This window comes from Gallinula chloropus (genome assembly GCF_964237585.1).
Source record: "Gallinula chloropus genome assembly, chromosome: 3".
Taxonomy (NCBI): domain Eukaryota; kingdom Metazoa; phylum Chordata; class Aves; order Gruiformes; family Rallidae; genus Gallinula; species Gallinula chloropus.
The window spans coordinates 80,102,290-80,114,645 of record NC_140087.1 but is presented as its reverse complement, the minus strand read 5'-3'; the positions used below and the strand labels follow the sequence as shown (position 1 = coordinate 80,114,645).

General features: G+C 39.0%; 1 protein-coding gene across 1 annotated transcript in view; it reads left to right on the top strand.

Moving 5' to 3' along the window:
- Positions 1-1,260: 1,260 nt before the first annotated feature.
- SLX4IP (SLX4 interacting protein) overlaps positions 1,261-12,356 on the top strand; it is a gene marked incomplete at its 5' end in the record, with an annotated part of 74,663 nt that continues 63,567 nt past the window's right edge. Inside the window, one exon of the mRNA XM_084261134.1 lies at positions 1,261-1,323. Within this exon, the coding sequence (XP_084117260.1) occupies positions 1,261-1,323 (63 nt within the window). The remainder of the gene's footprint in view (positions 1,324-12,356) is intronic.

The window sequence follows — 12,356 nt, the reverse complement described above, 5'->3', positions numbered from 1 at the left end:
TCTGCACCGCTCCCGTCTTCACCTTCCTCTTTCCCCTGCTCTGCAGGCGCTGCCAAGCACACCTCCTGTCATATAATTATCTGATGCAGGGGGAATCAGCCAGCCCCTTTTCAGTGGTCTGTGGGGACAGGACAAGGGGCATTGGCTGCAAGTTGGAGCACAGGAAGTTCCGCACCAACATGTGGAAGAACTTTTTCCCAGTGAGGGTGACAGAGCCCTGGGACAGGCTGCCCAGGGAGGTGGTGGAGTCTCCTTCTCTGGAGATATTCAAGACCCGTCTGGACGCCTATCTGAGTGATATGTCCTAGGGAGCTGCTTTGGCAGGGGGGTTGGACCTGATGATCTCTCGACGTCCCTTCCAACCCCTACAATTCTATGATTCTATGATTCTCTATCCATACCTCAACGTATGGGTTTAGCCTTAATTTTATGTGTAGCTGCAGAGTGTACAGCTGCAGCCCAGAGACAAGCTTTAACACCTAATGTTCATACAGAAAAGTGTATAACAATCTTCCCCCCCCCCCCCCCCTTTTCTTATGTTTTGTGAGCAGCTGAATGTTCACGGTGTTCAGCTGTTCCACAAAACTTCCAAAAAAACGACAGAGAAAAAGGACGTGCCTCTAGTAAGCATGCTGATGTTCCTCAGGTTCTCTTGTTCCTCAGGCTCTACGTGGTTGTGGGAGGAATGGGTAACATCTTTGAAAGCTAATTGCTGGGCTTGAAAAAAGAATTGGAGGTTTGTGGATGAAGGAGTACAGTGAGCAATGAGAGAAAAATACGTGGGCTTGTTAGAAGAGTAGTTTCCAAAAGTTAAGTGGAGGAACTGGGAACAATGGACCCAAAATTTCTGACACTGAAAAATAAAAATCCCTAAAGATTCTGGGATGCCTTCAGAACTAGAAATACTTTAATAAATATGTGAGTTGCTGAGTATTACATCACTCATCCTGAGTGGTGATGAATCAGCTGTTGGAAACTGGCTACAGTAGCACTGGGTGCGGGCTGGACAGCAGTTGACTCTGAAAACTAGAGGCTGGAAAGTTCAGAAAAATCCTCTTATGTTGTGATAGTTATTTTTGATCCCCCAAACTAGTTATTATTAACTTACTCTAGAGAGTTTCTTAATTAACATTTGTGGCTCTGCTTTTGCCTTTTTCAGGTGCCCACCTCTGCCCATGCATGGTAAAGGCTCCCTGAGATGGGCAGAGAGTGAATCGTTTGCAGCTACTGCATTAGAAGCTGCTGTATCTTCAAGTGGGGATGTGCAGCAGGAATTTGCAGTCTCTCATTCCTGAAGTAGAAGAAAATTACTTCTTTGCTAAGGTAAGATGCTGTTCATCAGCTGGCAGAAAATAGTTTCTTCCCATGTCTACCATTCCACTTAACATCAAATTTAGGAAAGAAAAATATTCTGCCACATTATTTTTGAAGCCTGTCTCATTCTAGCTACAGGTAATTTATGTGTTTAATTCTAGATCATGTTTACTTGTACAGTCTATTTATTAAAAATTTAGATGTTGCAATACTACAAATACCTTGTCAAACGTCTTTTAAAAAGAAATATATATAGCTTCTGAGAGAAGTTTTTCTGTCCTGTTTGCCCCTCTTCATCTTTCCTTATGTGTGGTTTTACTTTAGAGATTCTCATTAGTTTGCAACAGATTCTGTATCCCATGAAACAAATTCTTGTTGCCAAATAGTAGCAATTGGAATAGATCAATAGTTTCTTATGGTGATTTGTTCAAAGGGCAAATGGCAAGGTGTTTTAGGGCTTGCTGCCCTTGTACAATTGATGGGTGTTTTTCCTCCTTTTATGATGTCTCAGGAGTGGATATCTTTTAACCTGTGATTGTGCAGTGACTTCCCCGATCGTTCACACATTAGGTGTATTCTTTTTGGTTCTCTAAGGATTTGTATACATTTATTGTTTGCTCAGTTTCCTTTGTCTTATCTATATGTCAGTGTAAAGGATGGGGTAGCCTGAAAACTCCCAAAGTCAGTTTATTCCAATGAAGAGCAAAGTGAACCAAAGGGGTTTTTTTTTTTTCATTTTTCCCCCCTCTGTTATTTTGTGAGTTGGAGAGGACTCCTGTCTGCCTGCAGTCCTCCTCACATCAGTAGTGCCAGACTTGTTGCAGCAGCAGCATTCTGGATGGCAAATCCTTAGGAGAAAGAGGTTGGTGATGCCAAAATAAGTTCAGTTGACTCATCCCTGTGCTTCGCTCTGAAGCAGGACATGAGCATTTGAAGAAGAGGTGATCTGCAATTTTTATTCATATTATTGCTACTGCAAAGATTAATGATCAAACATTATTAGTCCAAACATTGCTTTTCAGCTGACAGGCCTGCAGCACTGTGTGAATTGTATGCCATATGCAGCTCAAAAGTGATGTACAGTCTAGGTAAGCTCCGTTCCTGGAAGCATGAGGCCAAGTACCTTGTGTTCTACCACATCCCAAGGTGCAGGTGCCTCCATGTCAGTGTTAGGTTTGCTCATCATTGTCATTGCTGCTGTAGGAGCTCTCAGCTGATGGGGTGCTCCACAGAAAATTGTGTTTGCAATTAGATGTCCTAAGTACAGGTAGCTATTCTAGCTGTTTGAAGGAGAGACTGTAGCATTTAACGCTCTCCTACTTTTTGCTGTTTCTTGCCTACTGTTTTTCCTATTTTTAGGAATAATACTCTTTTTTGGTTGGTTGGGGAAGGAAGTAGAGATCACTAGTAAAGCTCTAGATACTAGCCTTTCATTATCACCCCCCCCCCACCCCCCCCACACACACCCACACACCCTCCTCAATCCTGAGAAGCTGCTGAGACCTTTTTCCTTCTTAGGAGATTCTGATCGAGTTGTACATGCCCAAGTTTTGTTGTGTTTTGAAAGGGCTGTGATATATCTTATTATTTGGGGTGGGTAGTCCTTCCTTGGAGATCTTTAACACCAAGAATATACTCTTGTACACTGTGATAAGCAGCTGAGAAGCGCAGCTGGTTTTCACTCGGTGGCTGCCCTTTCCCTTTAGCATCTCTGGCCTAGTTCTAACAGCTGCTGTTTCAAGAATTTCTGGCTTTTATCTCCTACTTATTCTTACAGTTGTTCTTCTACATTTACTTCTATGGAGTAGCACCTTACTACATGACTGCATTGAGGTACGATGTCCCATGTGGCTCAGCACACTGCTCCTTATAGTGTGTTTCCTGAAATTCCTGTAAAGTTGACAGAATTTACTTTGGTAAGAGAGGAAAGATTCTTGTGCTGTTTGTGCCAGGGAGAATGGTAGTTCTGTGGCATGGTATTGCAGCTTCTGTCTGCATGACTGCTATCTGAACACTCCATTTCCTATATGTAGCTTTCTGCTGTTGCTGAGCAGCTGATAAAAGCTCTTTGAGGCTTTTCAGGACATAATTGAAACATTTTATTAACTTTGTTAACAGTTCTGCTCAATAGTTACTTGAAGAATGGGTCTCAGTTTCAGCTCATTTTAATCTGGTTACAGTAGCAACTGTTTTACTTGTCACTGTTCATGAGCCTTTTCCCTGTTTGTGTTTCTAACTGCTTGGATATATTATCTATGTTTTATAGGAGAAAAAGAGGGGAGGAAAAAAAAAAGAAATACCTGTGAGTTTTCCTTGAGCTGGTGTATGGAATTGTGCCCTTGTTACTTGCACATTCTGCTGTAGTTTTGCAGTCTTGGGTCTCAGCATTTGGATAATTGGAAAGGAAGCCTTGCACAGAAGTGTTTGTTTAGTTCAAAATGGTTACTGTTGAAATTTAGGATCAAAATTGTCTTTGCTATGTGATGTAGTTGGAAAGTGGGTCTTTATCTTGTTTGGCACTTTTTTGAAGTTAAATAAGGATAATGACTGCATTTTGAAATGTGTAAGTGTAGTGCCTGACAGAGACACACGTCACCAACTTGACTTGTATCCTGAAATTTTGACAGCTCTCTTGCAGTGCTTTACAGTAACCTGAAGCATGCAGTGAGAAATGGGTATGGCATTTGCATTCTTGTTATTTTCCTATACCATCTCTTACAAAACTGATCAGATATGTCTACCTTGCTAAGAGACTAATCCTTTAGGAAACTAGAGTGTAGAAAGCGGCTCTGTTCATGGTGCAGTTTCTGTTGCAGTTTGTCTGTTGCAGGCAGCAGATACTGACACTTATTTTCTTTCTTAATTTTGCACCTTAAACTATATTGTTTGGGTGCTCTATCTTCTACTGGTATGTGAGACTGACCCTTGCTCACCTGATTTTCTGTCCACTCCAAGTCTCTTCCTTGTCTGTTACTTCTGTTTCTATTCTGTATAAAACCAGAATGTATCTCTTTTTTTTTAAATTCCATTTTTGCAGATACTAATTCGGTACTGTAGGACCCATTCCCCATGTCTTCTGAATCCCAGTGTTGTGGAATTATCTGGAAAGACTTTAATAAATTTGACCTAATTTCTATCTTTGCCAAGTGAATGCTTGGCACTTGTGTGAAGAATGATGAACTTCCCCAGTAGTTTCAGTGATGTGACTCTAATTGTGGGCAGTTTGAGGGGGAAAAAAACCAACCTCTCAAGCAGCTTAAAACCTGAAATCATTGTGGAAGGTGACTAGACCTGTGGCTTGGGGCTTGCCAGCCAACTTGTAGTCATTTGAGTGTTCTACTTGGGTGGGGGAACTTAGCAATTTATTAAAGGTGTCTTCTTGCACCCAAGGGAGGGTGTGCTTAATTTTCAGCACTAATTAATGCTTCCTGAGTTACTTGAAATGGTCTGAGGGAGGGTCAGGGACTGTGCAGCTAACTGTGCTTCACTTGATATCCCAAATTAAGCAATCTAAATCCTGTTGGGGGTAAGCAAGAGAAGAGCATGTCAAAAGTTCACTTTACTTTTGTGGAAGCACACTAATGCTCAGGTCATTTTGCTTTATGTGTGTAGTAATGTACAAATTTAACTACACTTAACGTGTGTGTATATGCATATTAGGTGCACCAAAACCCCTAGTTTATTACTTTAAACAAGTGCTGCTGCTTTGTTCTTGAACTGGTTTAAACTCTGATAGTACTGATGGCCACAACAGCCGGTGATGAATGGATGTCTTAATTCTGAAGCTTGCTGCTTGGTTTGAAAGCCATTTTTGGAATTGCTTAGCATTGCTGAGCCCCTCTTAGGACAGTGTGATGGGGATGTTCTTTCTGTGGGACTGTTGGTCTATGCAGGCTCTTGGGGGCTCCCTAGCTAAAGAGAAGTGGAGTGTCCACAAGATAGGGAGGGATGAACTTCACATGGAGACATTTGAGAATTCTTTTGACTAGAGCAGGCATTGTTTCATGTATTAAGGTTGGGGTTTTTCCACTAAACCAATACATTTTAAATTTTGTATGTTTTCTTTTGCATTCTTTCTTTCTTTAAGCTTCATGAAGGGATTTTATGTGAAGCTATTACTTTAAAAGACAAACTAGGCCAGGGAGTGTACACATAGGACCCTGTGGTTGAGACAGTAGTAAAGGAATACTCCAGGTATAGTTTGCTCTTTGAAAGGCTTCTTCAGGATAAGTCCGCAGAATCATAGAATGGTGAGAGTTGGAAGGGACCTTAAAGATCATCATGTTCCAGCCCCCTGGCATGGGCAGGGACGGGACACCTCTCGCTAGACCAGGCTGCTCAAGGCCACATCCAACCTGGCCTTGAACACCTCCAGGGAGGGGGCAGCCACCTGTTGAAGAAGAGCAGTAATGAAAGAAATGAATAATTGATTTTAAAAAGGTTTCTCACTTGGTGTAGAGATCTGCGTGTTTTTCTCTAGTGCTCATCACTTTTAATTGATATTTTTATAGGACCAGCTTATACTGATCTATCATGGCATCCAACAAATTTGTCATTAAGGTAAGTGGAATGTTATAGCTTTCATTTTAAAAAGTAAATACATCTGTAAAACTGATTAGAATGTTGATTTTAAAGGTTAATTATGAAGACGTGCATCCTTCAGGCTTTGGGTCGTAGCAACATACCGTGTATCAGCTTTTCTCTCTCTTTTGAATCTGTTTGGTGATTCAGTGTGTCATGGTAGAATGTGTCTGAGGTCAGCTGAAGATGACATGTGTCGCCTAAAAGTCATTAATTATGTAATTAGAAATAGAAACTGCAAGAATTCTCAGTAAAACATTATTTTCTACCTGTAATAAAATTTAGGGTTGATTCTTCTCCTAATGTAATCTTGCAATATGATTTGTGTACTTGACAGATAATCAAAGTGCTCCTGGTTTGAGGCATAGCAATGTTCTCGAGCCATTTATCAAAGATTGTGACTCCCTATTTGCCTCTCTCTTCCCGTTTTCAGGGATTGGTTGTTTTACATCTAGTGATATAAAATGCTACTGCAGTTTGTTTTGCAGTCTGTCTTTTGGATCTGTATCTGAAGAGCATTGCTTTTCAAAACATTCTATAGTAAACATAGCACTTTGTAAATCTTCTAGTGTAACTGTATCAGCTTATAAATAAATAAAACTAATTGTCCAGTAATATTGTAAGACCTCATCTTTTGGACCATCTTTGTTGTTTCTGTGTTCTGTATGTCTGGGGTAGTTTAGACAACACATGCATTTCGAAGTGGTTAGTGTGATATTATTTTTCTATGGGAAATGTTTTTTTCCAGGAATTTTCTTAGCAGAAATGATTTTTTTCTTCTGTGGATAAGCTTGGGCTTTTTTGGAAAGCAGCTACGAAAACCTTCCTGACTGATCAGGCTGTGGAAGCTGTTGAAGCTTGGTTTTTGTGGGTAACAAACCTGTTCAACAAGCAGACCAAAACATTTTTGTGTGCTCTGTGTTCTTTTCCAAGGAAAACTGTTGTCATTTATTGGGACAGTCACTGCTTCTGAGTAGATATAGGAGTTAGGAGAAATATCTTTGATTTTGAGCACTTTTTATCTGATTGTCACAAGTCTGTATGCTGCTGATGTGCATAGCAACAGGAGCTGAGGCTGAAGGAGTTGTTTTTCTCAGCTGAGAAATCTAGATACCGTCAATAATAATGTAAGTACCCAAGAAAACATGTGGTGTGAGTTGAAATACGTTCCCTAGATAAAATGCCTCAAGAGATTTGATTACTGACTGGCATTATTACAGCTTGCTGGCTCAGCACGGGCACTTGACTGGTATTCAGCAGGTACCCTGGCAATCAGCAGGTAGTTTGACCCCACTGACTATCTGAGCGAATCGGTGGGCTCTCATTGAGCGTGTGTCTGTCGGTAAGCAGGGTCACAGATACAGCTCCTGAGGGTGCAGAGGAGGTACAGCTTTATTTTCCCTCTGATAATATTTGAGAAATTAGGATAGGTTTTTACATGCACTGAATGCTGGAAATACATTTTACTCAAAGCAAAGTTAATCAACTATATAATGTAAATATGTGGTAAGCTGCTTGGAATTCACTTTGTGCACAGATGTGTAATATTTTAATTACAGTGGGGATTTTTGGTGTGACTTTTTTTCTTCACTGAATTTGTATTTAACATGAATGAGTATTCCCTCCTTAAAGACATTGTCTTTCATATACGTTTTTCAAGGAAGATCCCTGTGCAGAACGTTCTTCATTACAAGATGAAAAATATTCTCACTCCTCTTTGCAGGGGGAGTATAGGAAATACAATGTTCTTACTTTTTGGTTCCTCATGTTTCAAATTCATAGTATTTTGCTGCATCTGCAAATGCTTCAAGCATGCCTCATCTCCTGCATAGTGTACTCTTAAGTTTTTAGATTTTTAAGCATGTTTATGTTAATCTTTTTGGTAAGAGAGCAAATGGTACAGGTTATGAGTTTTTCAAGGATAGGCTGATTGGAACTAAGAGGAAAACACAATACATTCAAATGGCTTTGCTGCTTAACACCACGTTTTATATGTGAATCTTTGTACCTCCCGTGTAATGGTCAGTTATTTTCAGTAGAGGGAGTAGTTGGCCTATTTTTGAAAGGTGATCCTAAGCTTTGTTTTATGGGCAATTAAGAATGGTTGAAATAAAATAATTGATGCAGTAAAATAGCTTTAAACATTAATACAAAAGCCACAGTTAGGTCCTAAACACATTTTCTTCACTTGGCAAAGTGACTGGATGCCATAGTAGTGTGATGTGCAATAGATAATATTTTATGCAAGTTAATTTGATCAGCAATTTTCAATTTTGGGAAATATTGATGCTGCATGGTAAAATAGCCCCAAATCTGGAAAAAAAGACACATGAATTTAATTAAGCTTTCTCTATGTGTTGCTAAAATATTTTACTGCTGTTCTGAGAAATAAATCTTAACTTTAATTGCTGAGGCTTAAAGCAAAATCATGAAGTCTATATGGATTTTAAAAATCTCACTAGGGCCTTGTTTAAGACTTTGGACAAACTAGAAAGAATTTCTCTTCCAGACTCGTGTAAATTGACTTACTTCATGCCAAACTGCAGAACTAAATATAGTCATTTTTATGGCTGTAATAGAAAAATTTCATTTACTGTTTTCTGCAATTTGTTCATTTTTCCAAACACTAAAGACTGTATTTCAATAGCTCATCTCACAGGCAGCTTTTTTTACTTTGCTGTTTCCTACTTTGAGAAATTAAGAGCTCTTTTCTGTCTCACATTTGCTATCACATACCCTAGGTTAAGATAACTATAGTTTCACTGTTCCCTCTGGTCATCCAGCACACTCTGCAATTGATTTTTCAGTGGTGTTCCTTGCTATCAATTTAAATTATTGCATGCTGGCAGGGTATATGAAACTTTTTGGTCCATCCCACTTCAATCTTTTTGTTTTGCTTTAAATTGCAAGGTCATTTGAAGCAGAAAGCATGTTTTTCTGTTTTCTTTTGGGAATGAAGACGGAAGTAGTGGCAACGTTTGAATGTAAAAATGACAGTGTGACTGTAAGGTGGTCACATTTTCCCTTCATTTTGTTCGTGTATACATCCTTTTTATGTTGATGTAACTTTGTGTTATCATTAAGGTACTGGTTTGTAACCAAAGGCATCTTAATATCTGTCTTTGCAGATCTTAAAAGTGCTCTGTGAAAGAAAGTGTGCATAGAAAGTCTATTGATTATAGGCCCTAACAGTAGGTAAAAGGGAATGGAAAGGCATCTTCCTGTCAGACAACATGCTAGTATGTATTTACTGTGTTGTCTGGGTCATTTTAGGGTCTGCTCACAGACCTGTAGAAGGTGTTGCTGTTTTTGGTCTCAAAGAATTTTGAAGTGTCCTTGTTTGATATTTCCACGTGTTTAAATATGTTAATGGATTTTTAATATTAAAGCTTCACTGTATCTTTGACCTTTCCAGGGCTGCTTTTTTTTTTTTTTTTTTTTACCTTCCAGTTGAAATGTGATACAGTGATAGTATGTTGAAGATCTTTGTGTCAAATATGTCTGTCTGGATGATACTTGGGTGGCACCTAAGTGGGCTAGACAGATTACAGTTGACATTTTTGTGAAGTGTGTCCACTGAATTAGCTGATTGATATTTCAGTAAATATTTTGTTTTGTGGGAAGGTGGCATGTTTACTGCTTCTTGTGAGTTACTTGTAGAGAGAAAAGCTAGGAGGTGGGTGGATTTTCCTATCTAAGTTTTTCATTTTCTCTGATCCCATATAGTGAGTAGTGGAGTAAAGCTGTAAATGGATTTGTCTGCTTTATAAAGTTCACGGATACATGATTGTGGTGCACAGATATGTGAGAGCAAGTATAAGGAATATACAGTGTCTGTTTTTTCACATGTTGGGGTTGGACCTGATGATCTCTCAAGGTCCCTTCCAACCCTTAAGATTCTATGATTCTATGTTGTGACTGCTTAGAGTTGCTAGACTGATACTACAGATGCTTTTTTACATGTGTAATTTTGAGCTTTTTAGAGTGGTGATTTCTAGTTGGAGAGCTAGAGTTGGGATTTTTAGAGCGCTTAATTAAAAATAACTAACGAATGTGGTATTTTCTGATGTCTGATTCTTTTCTTGATTGAATAACTAAGATGTTTATGAGTGAAATTCCTGTAGTTGAAATACAAATGTTTCAATAGAAATGAGCTAAGATTTTGTTTTCTGCCATTAAATGGAATTTGTAAAAGTATTTTAAACCTTAGAAGGAAGTTGCTGGTGTTGTCCAAACTGATTCAAGATTGTTGAATTATACATGTACTATGTGTTTTTATATTTGCTTTTGGGGCCATTAAAAATAAGAACTAGCTCTATTAACCATTAAGAATTGGCTTTCTAGAGATGGAGTTGTCCTAAAGCAGCATTGATCCAAACAATTATTAACACAGGTGTCAAATAGTGTAATACATTTCACTCAGTTGTGATGTTTGTCTAAAATATGATGCATAAAATATGATGCTTGTCTAAAAGAGCTCAAAAGTCTTAAGCAGATAAAAAGGGACCAGGGTTTAGGGGAGAATATGACTTAAAATAAGAAGCAGAAAACAACAATCATGGGTTGAGGGACATCTATTTAATTCTTTTTCCTAACTCTGCCTTTAATTCCCAACTTCATGGGGACAGATATGGAATGACTGAAGTGATGAGTAAATAAGTTCCAGAAGAAAGAAGGAAGTTGGGAGGTAGAGGGGGGGAGGAAAATTAAGTGTGCGATTTAATTCTAAACCTCCTGGAGTCGATGGAAGTTTCCTCACTGACCTCGGAGGATTAATTTTCAAGCCTAGGGAAATGATGAGTGGATGAAGAGTTGAGAGATTAAAGTGTGAGCAGAGGGAGAAAGGAATAGGATGCCAGAGGGATAAACATCAATAATGGAAACACTGCTTTCACAGGGATCGCTTCAAATAAAGAATAAAAGGATGGTTCAAGTTGCATTACATTTTTCGGTAATTCAGAGACATTTGATTGGTTTCAAAAGTACCAGTTGAGCCAGAAAGCTAGGGTTTTGTTAATTGTGAACAGTATTCTACTATAGCAGTGATAGGGGATTCTAAATACACACCATACTAAATGATTCTAGTTTTTTTAGAGGTCATTAATTCAAAGTTGTGAGCTCCATGATATTTGCCATATGCTTTATTTCTGACCAGCACTCCCCTGACTTACATCTCCACTGTTCTGCTTCTTGGAGATCTTGGTGGTACTGCTTGCTTGACCTCTGAGTCCAGCCACAAAGGAGGGATGGGAAACTTAGAAGCAGACTTCAATCTCTCTGAGTCCAACAAAACATCAGGGCTTAACAGAGATGCTACGTGGGGTCACTGAATGTCTTTAGGTCCTGGGAGAGGCTTCAGCTTGTGCTGTAGGTGAAATTCTTCAATTCTTTCCAGTGAGTTCAGATGGAGGTTACTGGGCTGGGAGGTAAAGGGATCCATGTTTCAGATAGTACCTGGTGATGTTATGTGCAAACAGTTGAATAGTGCAGTGATGCAGTTTTTGCTCTTGATGCTAGTATCATCACAATTTAATCACAATTTAATATAAAAAAATGTTCTGGGCAACATAGATGGATTCTACTATGTGGAAATCATCAGAGCATTTGATAGATGAGTGTGTTCTGACTGGACTATGGAGTAAAAGGGAGAAGAGAGACTGACGACACGTTTTTATTCTTTCCTTATGTTTCATCCATGTGGTTCATAACTTCCTTAAAAGATGTCTATTTTAAAAAGCAAAAGGATTGCTTGGTTTCAGTTCTCAAAGCTTTAGTTTCTGGACACTTTCTGTTCATGGCAGGACTTATTCAACAGTGACTTTGCAGTATTTTTCTTGACTCACTAGCCAAACTCTTCCTTAAATAATGGTACCACAGGACATGGCACCGAATTTCAGCATTCTGCCGCAGTCATTGTTAAGCACGAGCGCTGCTGATGCTCAACTATTGTGAAAACCCTCATAAACTGCTGATAAAATGATGACTCATGGTCACCTGATGAAAACAGCTCCATTACCATGACTCCAGAAACTTTAGATCCCATATAAGTGTTTCACTTCCCACACTAGTTCTTCTAAAAGGGATGATGATGCAGTTATTTTCTAACAGTTGACAGCTGCTCAATTAAGCTATGACAACGTGGTTGGCAAAAAACATACATTCCAGACTTTTTTAATAATAGTTTAAGGAACTAAAAATCTGCATGAGCTGTGAAGAAGTCACTGACATTATTCACAGTGTTACTTGGAGTGCTTTCTAATCAGATTATACATCTTAGATTTCATTTACCGCTACTGAATTAAGTTCTTTTTATAGTGGATCTGACCCAAACCTCACTGAAGTCAATGGGCTTTGGATCAGAGCCTGCAAGAGCATATTGGCAGCACACTGTAGCTTAACTAAGGACATACTAATTTATTTCATCAACAGTCTTCCTCGGTCAATTTGTCTTTTTAAAATGC